Source organism: Uncinocarpus reesii, genomic scaffold (assembly GCF_000003515.1).
Source record: "Uncinocarpus reesii 1704 scaffold_1 genomic scaffold, whole genome shotgun sequence".
Classification (NCBI taxonomy): domain Eukaryota; kingdom Fungi; phylum Ascomycota; class Eurotiomycetes; order Onygenales; family Onygenaceae; genus Uncinocarpus; species Uncinocarpus reesii.
The window spans coordinates 650,819-676,472 of record NW_003052500.1 but is presented as its reverse complement, the minus strand read 5'-3'; the positions used below and the strand labels follow the sequence as shown (position 1 = coordinate 676,472).

The window sequence follows — 25,654 nt, the reverse complement described above, 5'->3', positions numbered from 1 at the left end:
TATACAAGTATACCAAAATTCAGACACCGCCTTTTATTGATACCCTTTTATACTTGAAAGCAAAACAGCCATCAAAGCCATTCAAGTGCCTGTACACCTAAGATTCTCCCTTCGATGACTTAACATACTCCGCAGCCCGTGCCTTGACCTCATCAACCATCTTCTCATTCCCACCAGATACACTCTCTTCAAAAGCAAGCCATTTCTTGAAGAAAAACTTTGCCTGTTTATCCTTCAGCTTCTTCGTTCCGGATTTGCTTCCATCGGCATTGACGCCGTGGCCAAGTCCAAGTACTCGTTCAAACAGCCGTCTCACTTGTTCCGCGTCGCCAACTTTAATCTCAAGGTCCAGCAAAATGTTCCAGAGATCGACGCGTTTGGGGAACGATGAGAGGAGACCTTCAAAGACAGTCCTGCCACGTTCGATATCTCCGTTGGGTGAACGGAATTCCAACTGTCCAAATTTGGAAGTGAGATCAATGTGGGTGTGGGCAGGTAGCGCTTGTAAGGCGCGAGGTAACAGTGCCCGTCCTCGATCCGGAGCGGCCATAGTATCGAAGAGAAAATTTGCGTAGTTCAGGAACAGGTTGGGAGATTGGCTGAATTTCTTTTTCAACGCAGCTTGGAAAATCTGATCCGCTTTCTGATCGATCTGTCAATACATGCACTTCCAGATTAAGAAAAGGGGCAGTGTCCCTTACCTCGGGTTTATCAGATTGAATGAAAATGCTTGCCATTCTCTCGTGGATCTCTTGGGCATCATTATACTGGCAAGCACGTTTGAACACCTCATCAAGCCTGTCATCTGTGCCAAAGGTGTTTTCCAAGTTCAGCATCGCAACCCAAACGTTCAACTTCTCCGTATCCTGACTGATGTTAATGGACCGAAGAGCACGCTCGGCAATTTCCCGCGCTTTGTCAACTTCTCCTAGTTCAAGATGGAACGCCATGTATTTCAACCAAAGCAAGCTGGAATCCGGCTCCCCCAGGAGTAGCCTTTCATAATCAGCCACGGTCTGGGGCCCGTTCACATCAAGGTCACCAGTCCTGTCGACTTGAATCTCAGCCTTCCGGCGCTTTTTCTTCTTCGATACGGCTTGCTCGTCCGAATCAGAGCCAGCGTTGTTCGAAGTCTGGTGAGCTTTCCGTGCGTTTCCTGTCCAGTCAAAACCGCCCGTGACCAGCCCGCCTGCTTCGTCGTCGTCGTCGTCGTCGTCAGCCATTTGCACATCGTCATCATTGGCGTTGGCAATTGGTATAGAAATCTGAGGAAGGTTCACACCGCCCATAATGATATCCTCTCCGTCATCAGAGGAATCATCACTTAAAACCGTTTCAAGGTTTACTCCGCCAAAGTCATCGTCGCTGCTTTCATCATCGCTGGCGGCTTCGCCCATATCTGAGTCTGCCTCGCTATCCTCATTAAAGTAGGAGGCTTTTAATCCCAATGATATCTGGGCTTTTTCTGTATCAACTTTAAGGATTTTAGCTTTCACGAGATCTCCTTGCTCATACAACTTTCGTGCATCGGCGACTTTCTGTTCCGCCATCTCGCTTCGGTGGCAAAGGCCGCTAAGATTTGCAGTGCCGTCAATTGTGACAAATGCTCCGAATTCTTCGACCTTTCGAACTTTCCCGGTGACGATTTGGCCTTGCTTCAAATCACTAAGCTGAAGTGGCGGTTTGTAGTTGGGATCAAGAGCTGATTGTTTCAGAGTCATCTGCACTTTGCCGGCTTCCGTATCCACCAAGGTGATTCTTCCTCGCACAATCTGGTCGACCTGAAATTCATCTTGCCATTCCTTCAAATAAGCATCAGACAAATCCGAGACACGGACATATGCCGTCACATTATGTCCAAGCATCACGAATAGCCCAACATCAGCCACCTTTCGGACAAACCCACGAACGATGTCGCCGACTTTGAGCTTGTCGACGGACGTAATTTCAGGGTCTTCAACCGGTAGAGATGAGCTAAGTACCTTTGAAGGGCGTACGGAAAGTGACACCTTTTTATTTGGCACATCGACATCAACAACGCAAACACGAAGGACCTCATTTTTATGGAATTTAGCCGGATTAATTTTCGAATAGTCATCGGCCATGTCAATCAATCCGATGGCCCCCACGAGTGAATCGTTAAGCTGCACAAGAGCCTGTCGTTCCGTAACCTTGGTAACCTTGCCCAGAAGAATCATGCCTTTGGAAAGATCGGATATCGTGAGAGTCTTGGATGATTCTCCATGTCTGGCAGTCAAATCAAGGCGGTTCTTATCAACGTCGACAGCTGTAACAGTAACTTTCAGGGCAGATCCAATAGGGAATGTCTTCTTGATGTCACCAGCGAGGGCAAGGTCATCAGAGATGTCCATAATTCGAAGTTTCCCCCGCACATTTGGCGAGATATTAAGCCATAGACAATCATCCCCAAAGTTATTGATAAATCCTAACAATGAGCTTCCAACCTTGACCTTTTCTATAGTTAGAGGCTCATATTCGGGAGATGCTAAGGTGCTTGGCTTTGTTGAGAGTTCGAACATAGGAGTTTTGCCTGAGCGATGACTGATCGGTAAAAACTTATGAGTTCGTGCGTCGTGAATACCCAAAACCTTGACTGGAACGATCTGCTTGGCCTTAAAAGGCCTAAGGGGTTGTTTCCGGTCTTTTATGTCTTCCCAGTTGTCAAATATCTCAGAAACATCGATACGGCCCTGAACGTTGTCCGCCAACAGGACATTGAGCTGGGTATCCTTAACTGAAGTGATCTTTGCCTTGGTGCATTTTCCAAACTCAAGATCATCGAAAGATTTGATATCTTCATCCACAGGATTGGCGACTGACAATCCGGCACTTCTTGTTGTCCCTTGACGATGACTTTTTCCTTCGTCTTTGATCTCGACTGGTTTCATAGTTAAAATGAACCTCTGAGTATCTTGTTCAATGGAAGAAACCGAACACGAAATTGTCTGGGAGCGCATAAATCCAAAGTCTGTCCGGTTTGAATGTTCATCATCCACTAGGCGTTTTGGAAGGAACCCTGTAAGTCCCTCTAGGAATTCGACAAATATCCCATCAGCAGTGATATTCTTAACGAGGCCTGTTACGCTCGAGTTCAACTGAAGCTCCTCGAACTTGGCTGGAAGTTTGCCTTGTTCAAGCGCAGTTTTTAAGCTGGGTTTGTTGCTGACCTGGATTAGGCGGTGAGCTTTCCGTATGCTGAGTATTAAAAGGCCATGAAGCTTTTGCCCCAACTCTAATCCGTGCGAAATTAGACGCAGCTTTCGAGGGTGACGAATCTGAGAGTTGTTCCGCGCTGAGTCTGGCAATCAATCCACCGTCCTCAAGCTTGAGAAGTAAATCGTCGCTTGACTTCTCGAAGACAACCCCTGAAACAAGTTGCCCCGGACGGACACTTTCCAAGGCGCCTCTATAAGCCTCCGTGACTGTTGAAGGATCTTTGCAAGACACAACCAATCTTCCCTTCTCTGAATCCACGCTCAATACATTGACGCTCACAACCTGACCGACAGTGAAATGCTGGGAAGGATCCTTGATGTACGCTTCACTCATTTCAGAAACCGGTAGGAAACCACGAACGGCTCCGTAGAATTGAACAACAGCACCGTTGTTCTGAATGCTCACCAGTGTTCCTGGAGACTGATTACCGGGGGAAATGTCCTTATAGTCTTTCCAGATGGTGGACTCGCTATGAAGCAGCGATTTCTTCAACGTTAACCGCAATTGTCGTTTTTCTAGATTAACAGACAAAATCCTAGCGGTCACTTCCAATCCCTCGCGGAACTTTTTCTCTGGGTGTTGTAATTTGGTATCGGCCATGTGCATGCCAGGGATGAGACCACTTATACCATCGGCAAGAGAGACGATAAGGCCATTGATGCCATCAGGCCCAATAAGGAGTTTTTCAATCTTCCCTTTCACAATGGCACCAACGGTAACGTCCTCCAGTCGTAGAAACGGTTGGTCAATGATATTCTTTTCCAAAGACAATAAGAAGAGGTTATCCATGGCATTAAATCCGACTACCCGACCTTCATGAGATGAACCAACCTTGAAAGAGCCTTCTGTAGGTGATAAAGACGAAATTTTCCCATCCTTAACTCTAGATATGTGGACAAAGCCAAGATGTTCGGTGGTGCCTAACTGCACATATAAACCCAGGGCAGGATCGACTTTTGTCACCTTGACCTCTGGGATTATTGCTGAAATGGCTGGCCTGCGCTTCGAATCCTGTGCGGCATCCACTGTCGTGAGTGAAAACTTGAGGACATGGTCAAGAATGGAGAACCCTAGCTTGGGCTTCTCATCTGACGAGACTCTATAGATAATCCTGCCTTTGACTTTCGTACCTAGGCGATATTTCTTTGTCAGATCTCTCTTATCGTCGGTCGAGCCAGAATGCACCGAGTCCACCATTGTGTCCAACATTCCCATGATTTTCCCGGCCATTCCGTTCGGAGTTACCTCTGTTACGAGAATTTCAGCCGCAGTGCCTGGAAGGAACGTATTAATAGTCGGTGCAGAACTAATATAATGCGATTTCTTTCCAGATGCGGCTTTCTCTAAGTTGGCTGAGAGCTTAATCACATTGCCAGCAGTATTGTGGCCAGTAACCACACATAGGAACACTGCGCCCTCCTTCACTTGAGAGAAGTCTGTGCCGGCGGGAAGTTCTTTGGAGGACATGAAGCCTCTCGTCTCACCATCCTCCAAACCTACGTCCATTATCAGGCCGTAATCTTCAACACTTATCACGGAGGCTTGCACGGTCGAGTCAATGATCATATCGGATCTCGAAAGGCCGGAATTTGCCTCGCGCGGGTCTATAGAAAGCTCGATGCGTTTTTTGCTTCTACCCCCCTTTTCATTATTGGCTGTAGTTGAAGACACAGATGCTCGAAAGTATTGGCCGAGTCGGACATATGACTTGAGGTCAAAATCATCATCGTCAGACTCCTCGTCATCCTCTTTGTCTGCATCTTTTAAAAGCTTCTCCACCTTTTCTTTCAGTAGCTTGGAAACCGCGGTCCATGGGATATATCCGGTCAAGTTGTTTGGGAGGGCAAGTGAAATATCGTGAGTGCCAATATTCGTGACTTGACCGAGAAGTTTGGAGCCCGGCGTGATTTGCTAGGAATTGTTAGCTACATCCTTCTCAGTGTTCATTTCACTTCAGCCTAGTACCTTGAAACTGAGACTTTCAATTTTGGGACCCTGGGATTTCGCAGTTCCTTCAACTGACTTTTTATTTTTCTTGTCCTTCTGCTTTTTGCGAGAGGGTTTAAGAGTAGCTTCCTTTTCCTCATCTGCTTGCTCCTCGATTTCCGAGTCAGCATCTGGGAGCTCCCCGTTTGAAGCACCTTTTTGCTCAAAAAGCACATCCCGAGTCGCCTGTATCTGGATTTGCTTTCGTTCTAACGGAGTGAGCGCATTGTTGCCTCCTCGAGGAAAGGCAGGAGCTTCGTCGCGCAAAACAGAAAGGGTCGCAGGTTTTGAGGTAGATTCTGGTTGCGGCTTCGCCTTTTTGACGCGACTGTCGCCCGCTGTTCCATCAATTGTCGAATCGCTTTTTCGCTTCACATCCTTCTTGTCAGGTACTTGGCTGGCGACCTTGACTCGTTTTTTCGAGTGACGAGAACTCGAGTCCTCCGGCGCATTTCCCTTTCGTTTGACGGAGCCCATATTCAAGAAACTGGGTTACTCCAGCATTGTTTCTCCTTCAACAGACCTTTCGTCAAGTCCGTATAAAAATAATTTCTGCTTTGGGCTAAGAGAATTTCTGTCCCCTCTCACCGCCAGGAACCTGCTTATATAATTAAGCTTAGTAACATAGCTAATCGACGCCACACGCACGGACCTCACCCGCGTCACGTCGGCACCAGCCACAGGAGCGTCACGCTTTAATTGAAAGTGGCGTCGACAATGCGCGACGTGAACCACCAGCAGTTCTCGCGGCGCTTTTCTACGGTGTGTTTCTTAAGATTATAGCAATATTGGATTACTTCTGCATGCTTTAATTTGGGAAACTGCCTCTATCTGCCATAATGGACATGTCTAATGCACTCCGTGAAAAGCAGGCGAGCAGATTGAATGAATATCCAGACCCTTTACCCTCTTCACCACCTGCTGTGAGTGTATCCCTGGATGCTCTGCCTTCATCCCCTCCAACCTTGAAGCCGAAAAAACCGCCGCCAGTTACCCCAAGGTCTTTTAAGCGATTCTTCACTCCAAGATCATCCCTTAATGGGTCCAAGACGCGGTCCAGCATCCGTACTAGTCGTCAGAGTCTGAAGGAATTATTAACTCCCCCATCAACATTGAAACGCAACGGCCCGGCTTTTCCAAATATCCTCAATGACGATAAGATCATTGCTCAGCAACTCCAAGACGCGCCGCGCACCCCAAACAAAAAGAGAAAGCTCTCGTTTTGTACCTCTAGTCCACCGTTGGAGTCGTCCCCTTTGCGGAGGGTCCGGGTTCCTCCTACGATCTATACCGATCCAATTGATAGGCAAGAAAATGCGGGACAATCAACACTTTCTTGCAATACCATTCTGGAAGAACCGGATATCGGAGAGCGGATACCATCGCCTATACGACTCCGCCGGTCAAACGCCCTCCAGGCTGCAAGCCCAAATTTTCTGCGCAATATATCCACAGGCAGATCATCGAGGATAACGCTCAGATCACCTCCCGCTAGTACAGGTCTGTCGCCCAGAACGACTTGTCAACCCCAAAAAGTAAACTAACGTTGCGTTCAGCTTGGCAAGATGAAACGGCGAATTTCTACAGTCGTCCAGAAGACCTCCATCGATGTTGGCAAGATGATCACCCTACGCTACCATTCTGCACAGCAGCTTGCCACAGTGAGGATGATACCCCCTTTCCCTTTTCTATGTCATGGTCAGCTAACCACCATGTAGCGAACTCCTTAGTAGCGGTTGGGGACGAGGAAGGTGGCATTCGTATTATAGATACGGCAAAGGAGGATAAACTTGGATTTTCACAGTCTTACCTAACGTTCCAGCCTCATATGAACTCAATCATGGACTTGGAATTTTCACCCGATGACAAGCTCCTGGCAACGGGCTCGGGGGACCAAAGCTCCCATATCATTGACATGCCGACCCAAACAGCAGTTTATTGCCTGTCAAAACATTCCTCTTCCGTTAAGCGAGTGCAATTCCAGCCTGGGTCTAATGGGAACGTGGTAGCCACGTGCAGTCGAGACGGAACCGTGAACATCTGGGACCTTAGATATAAAGCATTTGATAGGCCGTCGTTACAGCTGCGTTGCTCACTTGCTTCTGACGGCGACGACACAACGCGCTTGTCGACGGCGAAAATGAAATACGCTCAAGTATCCAATAGCATCCGGGGCGCACACTCAGACAGAGCTCGGTCGAAAGGGCAATCTGAGTCGCAGCCTTACCGGGATGATATATCAGTCACCTCGCTGTCTTTTCTTCATCCGGGCCGTGAGCATTTATTTGTCTCAAGCTGCGAATCGAATGCTTGCATTCGGCTTTGGGATATGCGAACTAGCTACTCCCTACGTCGAAAAATGTCAACTCCCCTAGCGATGACACAACAACCAGAAAGCCATTCGCGGTACAGGCAGTTTGGCCTGACTTCCATGGTGTTCAACGGCGATGGAAACAGATTATATACTTTATGCCGAGACGGCACGGTTTATGCCTATTCAACTCCGCATTTGATCCTGGGAGGTTCTAACGAGCTGTCCCTATCCAACCCGCCGCACCGGCGCTTCCCCACTGAGGAGGCCAAATTTGGCCTGGGTCCGCTATACGGCTTCCGCCATCCTCGTCTTCTTGTCGCAACCTTCTTCGTTAAACTTGCTCTCCGCAAAGCACAAAACGATAACACGGAGCTTCTCGCGGTTGGCAGCAGCGATAATTGCGCCATCATCTTCCCAACCAACGAGGGCTACTTCAACAGTTCCTCCCCGGCTCCCGAGTCCTCATCATCAACAGACGAAATGCCCCAACCTCCCGTTCCCAAGGGATTCACCAGCCGACGTATCGGCCTACACCGAACTAATTCAGGAACAAGCTTATCAGGAAGATTGGAACACAATATACCCATATATCAACATGGCACACCATTGGTAGAAGGCCATCAAAAGGAGGTTTCAGCAGTTTCTTGGACCAATAATGGGGAATTGGTCACAGTGAGCGACGATTTGCATGCCAGATGTTGGCGTGAAGGCCCCACTGCACGGAATCTCAGAGTCGGTGGTGAAACAGAGGGTAGACGATGGAACTGTGGGTGGGCAGAGGTGAACGACCCAGAATATGACGAAGAGGAGTGCTGATTTATATGACACCAACCATTATGGGTTGTTCAGACACAGCAAATTGCTCATGATTTCAATTTTGCTTGGAAAGGTATCACAAAAGACATGGCGTTAGGGATTTGATACGCTATTAGGCTGGTGCATGCACAGATTATAGAAAGGTTTTTTGTATGTAATTATGATCCGGCTTTCGTCGCATGTTAGGAAATGTTGACTGGTCTGTGGGAATTGCTTTGTGGATTTGGTAGTTGGTGTGGAGATGAAAGCAATCAAAGTCAGAAAGATGATAATGAGACCCCTTTTCAGTGCATTTCTGTCGTTTGCATATTGTAGGACATGGTGCAACAACTATGTGATTATTTCTAAACTATCGCACTCAAAACACCTAGTGGCCATGCCCATCATCCTCCGCTTTTTGTTCCGGATCCAACTTTATCAACGTATCAATCCTCATGATAGCAATGCATGCTTCCACTGCGCTCTTCAGTTGTTTAACTTTACTCATGCTGGGCTCAAGGACGCCTGCTTTCAAGGTATCAGCGACTTTACCCTTCATCAAATCAAGTCCATAATTCTGATATGCCTTTCGTTTTGCAAGAGCTTTCTCTTCTTCAGTAGCTTTGCCCTCGTCGCGAGACTGTGAGATGGCATGGCGGCGGCGAAGCTGGGAGATAAGTTCGATGGAATCTTTGGCTGCGTTGACACATAGCGTTTTGGGAATGATAAGAAGTGACTGAGCAAATTCGCCAATTGCTTGTTGCTCCCGTGAATTCTATGAATGACCGTTAGCAGCTAGAAAAAGGGAAAGACGTCATTCCAACTTACCACGGTGAGAGCAAAATACTCGAGATAGATATGAAGCGCAGTCTCCACAGCACCTCCTCCAGGCACAATACTTCCGCTCTCGAGAGCTCTTTTGACAGCACAAAGAGAGTCATGGACAGATCGTTCCATTTCATCTAGCTGAAAGTCGTTTGATCCACGTAGGATAATCGACGCTGAGGTATGGGATTTGGTTCCTTTGATGAGAATGCATTCATCGTCGGAAATTCGCTCCTGCACAACTTCGTCTGCGCGACCTAGACTTGACGGCTCAAACTTTTCATCGCCATTAAGATCTGACAGGGTACTGAGTAAGGTAGCACCCGTAGCTTTCGCGATACGCCGCAAATCTTCCTTTTTACATCTCCTGACTGCCATTGCGCCTCTTTCAACAAACATTTTAAGGCAAAGATCATCAATTCCTTTGGTCGTAAGGATTACATTGGCACCAGCCTTCAGTATCATTTCCACACGCTCAAGGACGATGCCGGATTCCCGTTCCCGAATCTTCTCAAGTTGCGTGGGGTCATCGACTGTGATATGAACTCCGAGCTTCATCCGCTCTTTCTGCAAGTTCATGTCTAGACAGGCAATCCGTGCGTCCGTAATCCGAGTGGGCATGGCCTGGGACGCGACGGTACAGTTCAATGCGTAACCATTGACAAGTATGGATTCCGTGGCACTCTTTCCATGCGCTTTAAGAACATTCACAGCCTTGACAGGATACTTGATTTCGTTTCTTGGGGTTGTTGTCTTGACCGATAGTATAGCATCCACCACCATGTTTGCAAAAAAGTCCGCATCCGATCCAATGATTTTGCTTGACATCGATGTCTTTGCAATGTTTATCAAGCTATCTCTTCCAAGATTTTCAACCTTGGTGCTAATATTTTCGTTCATATATTTGACCGCCTCGCGTAGAGCTAGTTTATACCCTGTGATAATGGTCGTAGGGTGTATCCGGTTCTTCATCAATTCGTTCGCTCGGCGAAGAAGCTCTGCGGCAATGAGTACGACAGATGTGGTCCCATCCCCGACCTAATAGAAACGTTAAAAATGCCCATCCGAAATTAGGAAGGGTAATCTACCTCCTTATCCTGCTGATGAGCTAGGTCGACGAGAATCTTTCCTGCTGGGTGTTCCACATCTAGCAAGCTTAAAATAGTTGCTCCATCGTTGGTCACAGTAACGTCCTAGCCTGGTCAGTAGTTTTCTGTAAAACAGAGCACAAAGGCTTACACCAATGTCGTCCACCATCATTTTATCAAGACCGGAGGGGCCGAAGGAGCTTTTGACAACGTTGGCGATCGCCCGAGTAGCAAGAACTACGCACACCCATCAGCAAAGCCTCAATACATCAGAAGCAATAGGGTATCAAACCATTCTGGTCTCGAATATCTTGTCCGCTGAGCTTCTGGCCCCCCAAGAACTGTGCCCAAATTAGTGAAGTTCTCATGGCCCTGTTAAGGGTCAAGACGGAACGTACAAAGGGTGCCAGAGTTCCGAGACTGCTCAAAAATGGCTGTCATTTTGGCTGAATTGAGAGCAGCAACTTATCAACAACAATCAAGCTCTCCCTTGTTGCCTTCCTACTGGTGGTGGAGATACAAAATGGTAACTTTTTTGGGCAGTGCAGTTCACCGCGCCAAGCACTTTCTGCCCGTAAGGCGGTGAAATCTTTTGATGCCCCTCGAAATGACTGATTCTGGGGAATCCCTGAGCTTCCATCGCTGACTCCCTCCTTCGTTTCTCTGTGTGCCCGGCGCATTCTCGTTCACTTGATACCCTTGACGACTACCCCTACTTGCTATGTCAAATCTGCAGCCTCGAGACGGTGCTGACACTTCGGCCACCCTTCCAATTCGGACGATGGACCCCGCTCCTCAGGGAGACGCGATCCCTGCAACGGGTGAACTCTCCAAAAATGCTGCAAAGAAGGCCGCAAAACAAAAGAAACAGGCCGCTGAGAAGGCTGAAAAGGCAGCTAATAAAGGCATTGGCAAATCTGAGTCAAAGACCTCGACCGCGAAAGCCCCCAAAAAGAAGATTGAGGGTGCCGCTCTTATTGGTATAGATGTCGCGAAGGAAGATGATTTTGCTGCATGGTACCAGCAGGTGCTATTGAAAGGAGAGATGCTAGATTACTATGATGTATCCGGCTGTTTTGTTCTAAAGGTGCAGCGGTTTCCATCTCAATTTTACTTTGAAAATTTGCTAATCGTTCTCTAAATATAGCCTCATTCTTTTTTCATCTGGGAAGAGATACAAGCGTGGTTTAATGATAAAATTAAGAAGATGGGTGTTAAAAACTGTTCTTTTCCATTATTCGTGTCCGAAGACGTCCTGAAAAAGGAGAAGGATCACATAGAAGGATTCGCCGCAGAAGTCGCCTGGGTTACACATGCGTATGCTTCTTCCATTGCCCGTTCTAGAAAACATTCTGGTTCATGCTGCTAACCCATGGCCAGTGGAAATAATCAATTAGAGAAAAAGATCGCTATTCGTCCAACTTCAGAAACGGTGATGTACCCATATTATGCGAAATGGATTCGAAGCCATCGTGATCTTCCACTTAAACTAAACCAATGGAACTCGGTGGTAAGATGGGAATTCAAAAATCCTCAACCATTCCTTCGCACTCGTGAATTTTTATGGCAAGAAGGGCACACCGCGCACTTAACTGAAGCGGCTGCACGCGAGGAGGTTCTTCAAATTCTTCAGCATTACGCTCATGTCTATGAGCAGCTTCTTGCGGTCCCAGTCATCCAAGGACAAAAAACTGATAAAGAGAAGTTTGCTGGTGGTCTTTACACCACCACTGTTGAAGGTTACATCCCGGCTACTGGCCGTGGTATTCAGGGTGGCACGTCCCATGGACTAGGTCAGAATTTTAGCAAAATGTTCAACATAACCGTCGAAGACCCTACTTCAAAACCCGATGAAAAGAAGCCGCCACTTTACGTCTGGCAGAACTCATGGGGTTTATCCACTCGTACGCTTGGTGTTATGGTGATGGTACATAGCGATAACCGCGGATTAGTACTTCCTCCGCGAGTGGCTGATATTCAGACCGTTATTGTTCCTGTCGGGCTTACGGCGAAGACTCCTGACGATGTGCGCTCATCGATTAACGCTGAAATTGAGCATTTGAGGTCCGTCTTAGAGGCAGCTGGAGTGCGGGCCGAAGTCGACAAACGCGAGGGCTATAGCCCAGGCTGGAAATTCAACGATTGGGAACTCAAAGGTATCCCTCTTCGTCTCGAATTTGGCCCCGGAGAGTCAGCCGGCGGCTTTGTAACTACGTCTCGTCGCGATATTCCCGGGAAGGAAGGGAAATCTAGCATTCCAATCTCTGAGTTAGCTACAGCCGTCCCAGCCCTTCTTGAAACCATCCAGGCAGACCTTTACGCCCGCGCAGACGCTGAATTCCGCGCCCATATCAAACACATCACGAGGTGGGAAGACTTCTGCCCTGCTCTTAATGATAAAAATCTTTGCATGATCCCGCACTGTTTGACAGAACAATGCGAAGACGAGATTAAAGAAATGAGTGCTCGAAAAGCCGAAGAAGAAACAGGCGAAGCTATTGATGCCAAAATGCCAAGCATGGGCGCAAAGAGTTTGTGCATCCCATTCGAACAGCCGGCAGGCATTGAAAAGGGTGTTACAAAATGTACAAATCCCAAGTGCTCAAAGATGGCAGAGCAATGGTGCTTGTTTGGACGTAAGTTTCCCTTCGTGTTAACACAGCTCTTGCAACCATGGTTTCAGCAACTAATCGAACCTTGCTGCTCTTCTCCAGGCTCATACTAAAGCAACTTTGGCATGCATCTTTGAAAGCTAGCTCGAATGGCAAACAACCAACCCCTAAGCCCACATGCTACCTATCATGCAGTTGCCAATTTCGTCGCGACATTTGGTAATCACAGATCTTCTTCAGTGCACGGAGTATATGTAGATGGTAACTAGCGGATCTCCACCCGATTGAAATGCAAGTCAACTCGGATAAGTTTCCTAGATCGAGATGATCAGCTTAGTGATGAATCACATTTCGTAGACGAACTCTCAATCAGTGATCACAGCGTCAAGCTTCGAGATCTGCAGTCGCATCCGACAGCCACACCCGCGTAAGCTGAGATATCAGAGGTCGGAGATCCAACCCTATCCGACGTCAGCTGCACAGCTAGCCAGCCCAAATTACTCTGTATGCAAGAGCATGATACACCACAAGTGGCAAAATTGGGATATTGAACATGCACATTCGTAAATCAGAGCGCTCACAAAACCTATTTCCATACCACCCGGGAGATCAAAGTGAGCGGGATTTGCCTTTCCCCCAAGGGCCAAATCTATGCACCAGGTTCTCCATTTGGAGTACAAGTGTAACTAACCCGGAATAGAAAATGGGAAAATTGGGTACCCAATATCTGCACCTTATGATGAATTGTTGAATAGCTCCAAATGATTCAAAACCAATACAAGGCCAAGAGATGTTTCATAAGGTTTTTCCATGATGCTTCTATGAGCTGCAATTCGCAACTAGCATATGTGTTACCCAGTGTAACTACATTCAACACAGATGTTGAGTACTCTACGAAGCTGCCAGTTCTCTATCTTGAAGAAAAAAGAAATAATCAATGGTCCTTGGGCCAGGAGAACTCTCCACAAAATTAGGAAAGCTTGGGGCCTAGCGGGTTTAGCAGTAAGGATAGAGCATCCGTCAAAATAAGACTCATCAGTTGAATTCCTGAGGCTATCAATGTCCCTCAAAATTTTAGCTTTCCTCCGCATTTTCAAGGCATCAGAGGTATCCTAAATTGAGATACAGCTCGTGAAAGTGACTATGCGAGCTATGCAAATGACTTCGATTGACAAGCTGCTTACGGAGTAGATCGTTCGTGAAAAAGATTAGGGAGATAACGACTTTTTTCGGATGTCGCTCTCACATTCGTTTAACAGCGTCGATGAGGGCTGAGCGTAAGTATGTCTTCGTTGACGTTCAAAGCGATAAGTGGCATCGCGTTCCAAATCCATCAGTGCAGGAATAGACAACTCTCGCCCCGGCGTAGTTGGGCTGCGTTCTGTTTCTTTAGAAGACGTTTTCTGAAAATATCGTGTTTCATATTTCCCTTTCCTCGAAAAATTAGTACTCGGAGCTTTGTGCCGTGGAACTTGTTCTTGGGAATGTTCTACTATTAGGACAGGAGATATCTCAGCACATGCATCAAAAGAGCCATCGGAATTGATTCGATGGAAGGCATCGTGAGAGTTGATTTCGCGAACAATGGCGTCTTGTAAAGTCTCTGTTGCCGTGCTGGGCTCTGTAAGTCGCGGACTGCACGCTTGCTTCAACAGATTTATGATCTCGTTTAATTTATGGGTTGCTGGATTCGGTATAGAGGCAGGGCCGTTTACAACTTCGGCGATACTGGGATTCCGTTGGCTTTTGGGAGAAGAGGTCTCAACAGAACGAGTACCCACTTTAACAAACATTTTGCGAGGGGCAGCTAGCTCCATGTTTATAGACAGATCTCGCACATTTTTCCTAGTCGAAAACGTGCATGGTTTGGGGAAAAGTAGAAGATTGCATTGAGGTTGAGGGACTTTTTCGCCGGCAGCCCTCGGTCCCGACTTCAGTCGGCTGGATTTTGGTGCTTAACCACTAGTTAGCTTTTGTTCCTGATTTTTAATGCAAGCGTATGAGTTGGACTTACCTCTCCTGCCCCCGGAACCAGCGCTTGCTAACTTATCATATGCATCGTTCATCTTAGTGTTCAACGCTGAAGTTGAATTGGCATGAGTTGTTCCGGTTGCTGGACGAGAGCCATTGGACGACTCAGTAGTTATCTTCGTTTTATCGAATTTTGATGCTTCATTTTCAATCGCGGCAGAAGAGTATTTTCGTAAGCCATGCTCTGAAGTGCTGGTTCTCAAATTTCCCCCTCCATTGTCAACAAAAGATTTGCGGTTAGACGCAGGCGATTGCGAACGCGTTCTGGTACGGCCCTCTTTAGTTTCCCGAACTTGTGGCCTCGTTTTCTGGACGCGCAAGTGATACCGCGAGGCATCACATGCAAGGCTACCTCCGTTTCGTATAATATTGCGGTCCGCCACATCTTCCTGGTATATCGCTGATATCACTCGAGCATAGGGATCTTGGACCTGGATCGGTGGAGTAGTGATATTTCGCTCCGCAATATCTTCATTATATAGGGTTAAAGGCGATACCGGCGTCGATGGGTAATTCTGAGGCGGGAAAATGGCTTCAAGGACATCAATATGGTGTTTTGTCCGTAAGGGGCATCGTTTCGGATCAATATAATGGTAGCGCTTTTCGGGTCTGGAACGGAAATGGTCGTGCAGATCCTCGAATTGCCTGTCAATTCCCAAAAACGTTTGATTCTCCATTTTCAAAAGGGAAGGCTGGCATATTTTTGGCGGATGCGCCTCTGTGAAGATTTTGAAGAAGTGTACGCCCCTCGATGGCGAGTAACAACCGAGATCCGCCGAATCAGGGCTACACAATCGGGATTGTATCTTCTCCGCGTTCAAGAACTTCTTTAACCCTACCATATTGGTTATTACTATTGGTTATTATTATTGAAAGGATGAAGTAGTCAAGACTTCGGCGCGCCGCGAAGATTGCCAGATAAACAAAGGAGAATGACGAACCGTTTTATAGGGGAGGAAGGCTGCGCACGGGATTACAATATCGATCAAGAGTCGGGCAAGAACATGGTTCAAGATTGATGAAGAGAGTTTGGCGATCAATGCAAGGGTAAGCGGAGAAAGTTGACCTGTATTCTCGAATTGCTCACTTGATGCCGTGCAGGAAAGATGCAAGAATTTCTCCTATCGTTACCATGATTTGAAGGATGCAGGCGTTCAATGCAATTTTATAATCAAGGCTGTTGCCCCGTCCCGCGAGAAGCCAAATTAGCTGGCATTGTGGTGATAGTTATTAGTGCACGACAGCAGGATCCACCGTCCGTATTTTTCACCCTTTTCTTTCAGAATCTCCTGACAGCTTTGGTCCCGAGGATTTCTGGCTCCACGGGTCCTCTAGGAACCTGAACCAACCTTAAAGCATGCCTGGATGCAAGCCTTTTAACACCCCTATTTTGTGATAAAATTCATCAGACCGTTGGCTGGTAGCCAAAGGGCGCGGTTGCAAGCATCAACACGGCTCCTGCCAGCCGTTCCCTTTGGCATTGTAGGTCCACAGTCCCGGCTTTAGCGCCGAAGCGGAGCATTTTTCAACGGCTGACCAGGAGCCCAGCTGCCCAGGACGGACTGTTGTTTGGTCTCGAGCTCCAAGCCGCCTTGGTGTGGAGCGCCGCTAGAACAGTTCAGTGTTAGGACAGCGAATTTCGCTGTTGTTTAAACAGGGGATTCCATGCTAGAAGCGTGATTGGACCCAGTCATTTTGTGCGATGCATGAAGCCAAATCGACAACCCGGCGATTCAGGAAAATACACGCTTGCAATGCTCACATGGATGTGGTGAACCTGAGAATCGTAGGCTGTGGGAAGGGCTTTGAACGCTCTGGCCGCATACCACGGAGTAGCGATTGATTAATATGAAGTTCGAGCACATGGTTAACTGGTTGCTTATCCGCAGCGGAACCAAATAAATGTTAGCTCAAGCCTAACCCATGGGAATGCTGATGTCACTAACCTCGGATGCTTCTAACGAGGAGCTCCGTGATCAAACGTCGTTGACGGTACAGAGCATTTGAAGTTGGCTGAGTTCCGCAAGGGAGCTGATGTTGAAATTACCCAAATCTACAACTCACCTGACCTGCTTCTTCTTCCGGCATATTGATATCGCAGCCCTAGTTGACTAGTTATTCTCTAATCCAGACCATGAGAACACGGCTTGCCAATTGACCCAAGTGCATTACTATCTGACAACAAATCTTTCCACTTGGGAGCTATAAAAGTCACGCCATATCTTCAGTACACAACCAGAAGAGCCGGTTGCCGGCATCATAGAAAGGAAGCCATAACGCCACTCTTGCTTTGAAACAATACACGGGAACAGGGCTCTAGCAGTAGTCGGGCCTCCCATCACTCTCATTCAATAACAATAGGCTCCTTGGAAAACTCAGTTTTGTTTTGGCCTTTCGGGTTCTCCTCCGCTGGAACCCATGGAACTTCAAGGTATCGTTTGACATCGTTTTCTTTGTTACTATGGCTTTGCGCACCCCCCATGGTCGGCATTCGCCCAAATGCAGCAGACGCCGACCCGAACAGCGCGTTGTTGACTGACTTCTCTGTTTTTCCGATAGCGATTGAACTGTGGGGACTAAGCCGGTTGCGAGGGGAATGAGGGTCCATATCGGTGATAACAATGTGCGGGAGTTGGTATTGTCTCCAGCTCCATTTGTCGTCTGCCGCAGGTTGGAATCCCGGGTAGCGAGTACAAAATGTATCTATTTGCGGTAGGGGCGCAATTTTTGGCACTGTCGGCTTTATCACGGGAGAATCGATGGATGAGGTTGAAGACAGGGAGATCGTGTCGCTCGGCGAAATCTCAACGTGGGAGCTAGTACTTATATGCGAGGGAGCTGCTTGCGAAGGTACTATTGCTTGAGCCCAGTTGTTTCCTTGAAAGTTCTCTGTGGGCGCTTGCGACGAGTTGAACGGATTGATAACGTCCTGCCAGGCTCGAAGAGGCAAGTCTGTGGACGCAGTATTGAATTGCGGCAGTACAGGCTGATTAGCTGCATCACTCGATATTTGATACCCGTTTTGCGGTTGAGGGACATAATGTGGAACGACCCAGTCAAGTCCATCTGAATGGCCCGCTGGTCCAACTCCAACGATTTCCATGTCGCTGTTAAACGTGCCGCCGAAACCAGTTGATATCGGAAACCCAGTATGAATCGCTAACGCCGAGTTTTCGTCCCCTGATCCAACCTTTCTGCGTTTGTCATCCTGAAATCTAAAATTTGATTCTGCATGTCGTTTCCTCGCCAGCATGCTCCTCCGTCTGATAGCAAGTGGGATGTCCTCCTCATCGTCGCCTTCGCCAATTCCGTTCATGTTATTACCAACCCCCATGCTGTAACAGCTGAGATCATCATCAATTTCCACCTTGACGACCGGTTCAGCGATTTTCGGGTGCAGATATCCTACCCTGGATGTAGGTATGTTGCTCTTCGCCTTACTGCTCAGTTTCCCTTTCTCAAGAGTTTTCACGCTTTTGGCTGCGCTGGATTGAGCTTTTCCTTTGCCACGACTGCTAGATGATGACAATCTAGCGGTACCTTCCGTCCCTCCCGGGAAAAGCGTTCCTGCTGGACTGTTCAACGCGCCGTTTTCTATTGTCTTTTTCAAGCGCGTAAAGCGCATTCGCGCTGCTGGTGGATTGATATTTGCAGCTTCGCCGACAGCATGGAAGTCGATCTAGATGTAATTTTGGTTAGCATTCTACTGGCTCATCACACAGATAATCAACTGATTTAATGTGACGAGGAGATTATATCCGCAGTTGTTACTGGAGATGCTGCTGTAGGGACGGAGCAGACTCACAGTCTTGTAATCGGACTTTTGCAAGCAGAGGTACAGGAACCATAGGTTCACGTCCAGCTGGAGTTTTGAAGGCATACCTCAATATGTGCACCTCTCCCTTGATGCAACACTTGATACAAGGCTAGAGAATCAAAAGCAGCCCTATTAAATTATAAATAGGAGCCTTGTATAGGAGCAGGGGGTTTGTTGAAAAACAAAAGTGTTTGGAGGTATCACAATTACAAGGAGACAAAGGTAAGAGGGTGAAGAATAGTTAGAAGAATTTCTACGTCAAAGAAGTCTCTAGATTAGAAAGGAAACTAGATGACGCGCAAAGGAGGATAAACTGGAATACCAGCATTAGATTAGAATGTCTTACTCATCGCTGCAAATAGGCGAACAGCTGAATGGAGAACCAAATTGTTCTCAAAAGCCCTAGAAGCATAGCTTTTAAAGCCATCAAGACCAACTGCAGACAAGGAGATAAGTAGCAAATAGAGTACCGGGACCTAGAAATTGGGATCCTAGGAGCTAAAGTGTCCAAACTTTTGTATTCATTTCATAACTGCATATCATGGTCTTCATCATCAGCCTGAGTCTTCTCAGTGGGTAAATTTGCAATTCGTTGGGCGGATTCTTTCGCAGCTTCTAGAAGGATAGTATGTGAAGCCCGAGCTGCTTCGACAGCACCATCCATAAGTGCGTCATGACCAATGCCGGTCACATCTCCTTTCAGCCAGACCTCGGTGATTTCATCGCGTGACGGCATATATCCCACTATACAGAGCGAAGCAATCTCCCTATGTTCAGATGGGTCAGGGTCTAGCACCAAAGATCTCCCGGGTTGTTTGCCCGTGCCATCTTTGTTAATGCTATCTTTATCGTCCACAATAGCCGCGACTCCCCCAGTATGTAAGTCCAAGCAGTCAATCCTAGCATCTACAATTGCCGCCGAAGCGACCGTTATAGAGTGCGCGAGAAGACTCATCAATCCCCAGCCGTCGACTCCGCCCAAGGGTCCCAAGGAAAGCGAGTCGGCCCACCACCGATCATCCTCTCCTTCGAGAATGTTTACCGTAACATCTAGTCCGCTCTTGGGCCATCTATCTCCAATGATCATGCCTCCGAGGGCAGTTTCCAGGTGGACAGCCAGGTCTCTTTCATTAATGTCTCGGATATACCCTCGTCGCCTTCTGCCAGCGAAAGGCGCAAATTTGACGTGGGTGGAAAGAAGAAGATTAGGAGAAAATGGCGCGGAGCGAGGGAGAGGCCTGGGACCGTGGACCGTGCATATGAGCTTTAGAGATGAGGTAGGCGGGATTAGAGTGGTTGGCTTTGCAAGGTCGCCAGGGAATTGTAACTCGAGGTATGCGGACCCTGATGCCGAAGGAATGATGCCAGTTTTTAAAACTGTAAATAATATCAGCTAAGTATCCCAAAGTTATTCAATGGCTTGTGGCATACATATTTTTCTCAATTCATTGGCTTTTCGAGTACGGGTCGGCCTTTCTACCGCTATTGTCTTTTGGCCCTCTACTGACAGTAGTGAGGCTAGAAAAACTGGAGGCCGAGTACCTCCAGCAGGACCGTTAATTCTTCTTTTATCTGTCATTGTAACTTATATGTAGCAAAAAATTGAGCAGCCATCGACGCGGTTTTGGGTGTGCATTGAAAATGAGCTGCTTGGAAGAGGTCGAGGTGCCCAGCTCCATGTTTGCATTGTTTGCGGGCTTACAGCGGAATTACATTTCCCCGATTTGGTTCCATAAAAATTCTTCCTTCGACTCTTGGAAAGACGCACAACAAAAAGTTGTCGATGCCTTCGAAATATCAAATGTTTTTCTACACGATGCACTAAATTGATAGGTATGTCACATTTCATTCTGCCGTTCGACTTTTTCATTCAATGAGGAAACCTTACCAAAAGTTCTTTCGTGGAGACATCCCATGATCCATTTGAACATGCATCACCATCTGACCGTTACTACGTCTCTACCTTATGCCGTGACGCTCTTGAAATATCTGGATTAAGCTAATTCAAGAGTTATAGGTCTCAATTCTATTTCATACAGAGCGTCAATGCTAAATGTAATTTCTCAAGGTATATCCTCTCTTTTGCTTCCCAGTCAATTCATTGAACCTATTTATCATGATGAGATCCTATTTTTTTCAGTTCTGCTTCTGCAATCACATTGAAGAAAACAAAATACCAAAGTAACGATCCTGATATCGCGCAATATCTTGTATACTGCAGTTTGACCTTTGACAGTTCTGCGTTGAACCTGTTGGCTAACTTTTGACAAGAACTGAAGTAGGTAATTAATCGTCACCCTGGCGGAGACTCAGAGACCTAGTCAGCTACAGGCAATGAAGACTTTATAAGACGAATTCTTCGGCATGCAACGCGACATCAATTTTGTATCGCGAATACACCGTGATTCGATGGCTATCGACGTACTGTGCACTTTACTTGCCTACAATCATACACGATGAATTTCTGCCTTGCATCCTTGGACTAACTCCCCCTAAATAAATTAAGGACAGACTCTAGAAATTTCGAATTTATTTACTTTGTATAGTCAAATAAAATTTGACTGTTCTGGATATCTTTTGTGCATTCATCAGCAATCATCACCCACCCTCCCATTGGAAAAAAGGAATAACCATAACTCCCACACGTATATGGGCTTTATCGTAAATAAGGAATGTTGGTCATAAAAAGCCCGATAAAATAAATCAAACATCTCTCGTTGCTTTTCTATTTCAAGATTTGGATTTTCACCGTCTGGAGGCATGTAGCCAACCAGTGATATTTACCAAGTCTTTAAAGATATATAACCAGACCTGCGTCGGGATCAGTAAGGTAAAGAAAGCTTCGGCAATATATAACCTCAAGGTCATTGGAAAAAAATATTTAAAGATTATATTCAAACAGAATGTGGATGTTCTGAACCGTTGACGCTGTCTAATCTTCCTGCACTGGCGTGGTTGTGCCGCTTGAGCGGGACATGCTGTATGGTGCCTGGGGAAACTGTCAGAAACACGCCTGGAAGAAGACCACGATTCAATTCTTTGAAAATTAGCAGTACTACATACGAGGACCTTCTTTGCATTGCATATTCGCCAGGCCAGGTTGCGAACACTGCCATCAGCACATACGACTTCAGGTGCAAATTCTATACCGAACCTAAAAGCCGGTTAGTTGTCAAGTTTCAGCCAAGGGCCTATGACTCTTGATAGAGAGGAAGATATGGCAGAGAAATGGAGGAGCACTGACATATGCTGGACAGCGAAAACCACGCGTTTCGCATATTTGCTGTCCCTATCCACTTGAGACCCGAAAGCCTCCTCGGAATTCTGCGGTGCAATGTCCGCATCCCGATCTAGGCAATTTTGTACGATCGGAAGCAACGCTGCTTCAATGGCAGGCCTGACAACCCCGTGGTTGTCCAGTGGGATTTCGTTTTCGTCGAATTTCGCAATTCGGATTTCGAAAGGGCGAGAAATTGCCATAACATTGTGTTTCCCGTTATGGTGATATCTAAATTCAAACACACCTTGGTTCCACCAGAGTTTGTCACCAGAAAAGACCATTTCTCCAGAGGCTACCTCCCGTGATTTGCCATTTTTACCTTGAGAATGCTCGGAGATGTCGCTACTTTTGAGCCCGATTTCACTAGTTGACGAATCAAACGCGCCCTCGTTGGTAGCAACCCATCGTCCCTGTGACGACACCTTCGTGATTTCGCGGGACGAGTTATGAGTGACCATGTACAAGCCAACCCAATCCTTCTTGCTGTGATTCAAAGGGGCAGTCCACTTGACCTTGATTGGTGCACCATATTCAAAGACCAAGTTTTCACTGCCTCTAGACGACTGAGACTTCTCTTTTGTTTCGCCGCCAGACTTATTGAATTGGGTCAATTCTGTGCCTTCAACGCTAAGAGCGTAATCCTTCAACTCGTAACCGGCAAGGTCTGGTTCCAAACGTGTGATTGTGATTCTAGCTGGGTACTTATGGAAAAGTGCAGTTGTATCCTTCACAAATGTGTTGACGCCAGCGGCAAGTTTTGGACGCGCAGTGTCAATAACTTCTTCCACGAAGTCGATGGACTCATCAAGAATTTTGTCAACACTTCCTTGAAACTGTTTCAGAGAATTTGGCAGAGACCGTTTGATACTCTTCACCAACCCGGCATCACGCCGCAAACTTCGCCCATAAAGCTTTTGCATATGTGGACGTTCGACCAATTGAATAAACGCGATGCTCAAGGTGTGGCTTAGGAGGGCAAGAAATATCATTGCCCGACTGTTCGTTATCAGAACGGCGCCCCATACACCCGCTAGGCCAAGGACACGTTCAGGGTTGTTCAGGAACCGGTAAATGCCGCTATAAGTCAGCTTCGGGGATTCGTCGTAAAAGAAGTCGCCAAAAAACCAGCCAAACTCCCCAAGCGATTCATAGATACTCATCGATGTCCAGATCTGCAAGGCAATCAGACTAGCACCCAAAACATGCCTCAGGATAGCCAGCCCGTAGCCCCAATCTTGTGGTAACGTGTACATTTTCCAAGCCGCGGCAATAAAGCTAGCGTAGCAAGTAGTCATGCTGAGATGGTAGATTCCTTGCCATTGCCTCCATGCTTCGTCCTGGCCCTCTCCAAATTTAACAAAATGCCTTGTCCAAGACTTGCGAGCCGATTGACGATCCAGGATGTACCCTATCCCAGCGGAATACCATATTCTCCACAAGGCGGCGTTTAAGACAAATAGGAAACGATAAATTGGAGTAGAGGGTGTAACCATCGTAAAGGCGAAGAAAAGCAGATGGATCAAAAGAACCGAGAGGTCTGTAACCCGATGGAAATCTATACTACCGACTAGAGCGTGCGTTGAACGCGGTTGTGTTGTGCCGGGAAGAGACATTGGAGGAGTAGCGTCGCTGTTGAACGAGTTCGATCGCGATCCTGGTTCTTCATGCAAGGCAGTGTCTGGGTCAACAACCCGTTTTCGAGGCGGGGGAGCGTTATATGTCTTTTCAATGTGTGGATTTTCGACCAACACAAGGAAGGCAAATTGCGCTGCATGTGCTAGAATAGAGATGAAAAGCACTTTGTAGCTAGCTGCCATTAAGGAGATGCCGTAGTACCCAGCATAACCAACCGAGTACATTGGGTGCGGTGCCATCTCAAAGACGCCGTCGAACGTCAAATCCTGGTCGATCAGATAAAAGAAGTCGCCCCAGTACCAAGCGAAGTCCTTGACGACGCGATGCGCATCCAGTTTAACCCAGAGGTTGAACAATACGAGACTCAACCCTGTAGACCACCGGAGCAGCATCATAAAAAAGCCTTCATCCACAGGGCGGCTTCCACAAGCAACGGCAAATAGGCAGTACGAAGTAAAGTCGCACATGAGGATTAAATCAACCACACGTCTAAAAACCAACCAAGTATTGTATTCAATGGGTGCATTCTCGAACGAATAGTTTTCCGGGATCTTGGTTTCGAGCTCCCGTTTGATGAAACGATAAAGAAGCGGGTGCCGGTTTTCCCCAGTTGACGGATCCACGAACAGTTGCAATTTCCGTGCCCAGAGCACGAGAGTGCGATGATTCGACTGCATATGTAGTAGCCATCCTATTCCAATATTATACGCTGCTCTCCAGGACAAGAATATAAATGCGAAGACGGGTATGCGAAACGACGTTGGCAGGGCTCGAAGCAATAATAAATGAAGAGCCAGGATCGAGAGGACCAGGATATCGGATAAGTTCTTCGGTTCTGACGGAGACAGGAGTTGCGAGACCATATCACGAGTGTGTGGTACGGTAAATACTATTCGGGCACGTCAGTTCCCTGATTTCTGAAATGCTCTGATCAAAATCCCAAGTACATCCACCCGTTCGGCTCTAGGCCGGTAGACTTACCAGTACCATCTGGCGTCCTACCAAACGTCGTCTTCTCCGGTTCCACAGTACTCGATTCATCTGTGCGCATCTTGCTCATCAAAGGGTCTAATGATGCTGGGGTGATTGTTTCTTTGGGAGCCTGTGTCCTCCTCTCGCGGAGTCCATCGCATCCCAAAGGTGACACTGCCGGGTCAGTCATGACAATGGTCCTATCGTCACGGCGCCAATGCGGGTTAAGCCGCAAGAGGGGGACGCGCAACGCGGATTGTCAAGTTGAATTGACTGAGGAGTCGACGGCGCTCCTCAGCTTGTGTGCAGTTTGTCGGTTGAAGGATCGGTTGACGGGTTCAGGTTGAATCAAATACGAGGTATATCAGGTACCTCGCAGTCGAACCGCTACTCAGGCACAGGGCAGAGATGATAACAGCTGGTGGACTAATTGGTTGGTGCGTCCTGATTTCAATGCTGGCTGTTCAAAACTGCGTTGACCAAGCGAAAGCAGGAATTGTGATCGACTCTTGGCGGAAACATGTGCCGCGTGCAGGGTTCTGGAAGTCACGAAGAGTAAACAGCAGCAACACCCCGCTATTTCTCCTCATTCTCCAAGTCGAATCCGCTCCTACTAGGCAATCATTGAAGCATCGCTACTCCGTACTCCGTATAGGATTCCAAAGGCCATCTGCTTCAGAGACTCGGTTACGTAGCGCGCGGCGGTCAACGTAACCTCCTCGCCCGCCTGCACCAACATTAACAACCCTCCGATAACTACTCGACTAATTAACTAAGTTATCTCTTGCATCTCCGAAGAGTTGATTAACAGTCAAAGCGATGACTCCATGTCAAATGGTCATCTGCATAAGGTAAGTTCGAGAACGCCGTGATGCCGTATAAATTTCTTCGCTCCACTACGGAAGATCTACATTTCTTTCCAGACTACGGAGTATCAAGCAACGGAAGTATTTAATCTGCTGTGGTGTTTGCCCCAAACCGTTTATAGCAACAGACTGCTTTCCCCATCATGTGTACTCCGTATATACGGCTTTATGGTTGTCCAACAAGGAGTGCAGAAAA

The 25,654-nt window shown here is 47.3% G+C and overlaps 7 protein-coding genes across 7 annotated transcripts; 2 read left to right on the top strand and 5 right to left on the bottom strand.

The window, feature by feature from the left end:
- Positions 1-97: 97 nt before the first annotated feature.
- Positions 98-5,700, bottom strand: UREG_00390 (uncharacterized protein; the record flags this gene model as incomplete). Its single annotated transcript, XM_002540831.1, has 4 exons — positions 98-652; positions 702-3,148; positions 3,189-5,148; positions 5,203-5,700. The coding sequence occupies 4 exons, from the start codon at positions 5,698-5,700 to the stop codon at positions 98-100; spliced, it is 5,460 nt and encodes a 1,819-aa protein (XP_002540877.1).
- A 362-nt stretch (positions 5,701-6,062) lies between these two features.
- Positions 6,063-8,353, top strand: UREG_00389 (uncharacterized protein; the record flags this gene model as incomplete). The annotated part of the gene is made up of 3 exons (XM_002540830.1): positions 6,063-6,723; positions 6,780-6,884; positions 6,942-8,353. 3 exons carry the CDS (start codon positions 6,063-6,065, stop codon positions 8,351-8,353), a joined length of 2,178 nt encoding a protein of 725 aa, XP_002540876.1.
- Positions 8,354-8,720: 367 nt separating this feature from the next.
- UREG_00388 (T-complex protein 1, alpha subunit) lies at positions 8,721-10,417 on the bottom strand (the record flags this gene model as incomplete). Its single annotated transcript, XM_002540829.1, has 4 exons — positions 8,721-9,107; positions 9,161-10,195; positions 10,246-10,350; positions 10,397-10,417. The coding sequence occupies 4 exons, from the start codon at positions 10,415-10,417 to the stop codon at positions 8,721-8,723; spliced, it is 1,548 nt and encodes a 515-aa protein (XP_002540875.1).
- Positions 10,418-11,026: 609 nt separating this feature from the next.
- Positions 11,027-12,970, top strand: UREG_00387 (prolyl-tRNA synthetase; the record flags this gene model as incomplete). The annotated part of the gene is made up of 3 exons (XM_002540828.1): positions 11,027-11,272; positions 11,393-11,562; positions 11,626-12,970. 3 exons carry the CDS (start codon positions 11,027-11,029, stop codon positions 12,968-12,970), a joined length of 1,761 nt encoding a protein of 586 aa, XP_002540874.1.
- A 1,095-nt stretch (positions 12,971-14,065) lies between these two features.
- Positions 14,066-15,730, bottom strand: UREG_00386 (uncharacterized protein; the record flags this gene model as incomplete). The annotated part of the gene is made up of 2 exons (XM_002540827.1): positions 14,066-14,811; positions 14,872-15,730. The coding sequence occupies 2 exons, from the start codon at positions 15,728-15,730 to the stop codon at positions 14,066-14,068; spliced, it is 1,605 nt and encodes a 534-aa protein (XP_002540873.1).
- Positions 15,731-17,232: 1,502 nt separating this feature from the next.
- UREG_00385 (uncharacterized protein) lies at positions 17,233-18,768 on the bottom strand (the record flags this gene model as incomplete). The annotated part of the gene is made up of 2 exons (XM_002540826.1): positions 17,233-18,567; positions 18,694-18,768. The coding sequence occupies 2 exons, from the start codon at positions 18,766-18,768 to the stop codon at positions 17,233-17,235; spliced, it is 1,410 nt and encodes a 469-aa protein (XP_002540872.1).
- A 2,869-nt stretch (positions 18,769-21,637) lies between these two features.
- Positions 21,638-24,782, bottom strand: UREG_00384 (uncharacterized protein; the record flags this gene model as incomplete). Its single annotated transcript, XM_002540825.1, has 4 exons — positions 21,638-21,694; positions 21,769-21,859; positions 21,950-24,509; positions 24,602-24,782. The coding sequence occupies 4 exons, from the start codon at positions 24,780-24,782 to the stop codon at positions 21,638-21,640; spliced, it is 2,889 nt and encodes a 962-aa protein (XP_002540871.1).
- Positions 24,783-25,654: the final 872 nt, after the last annotated feature.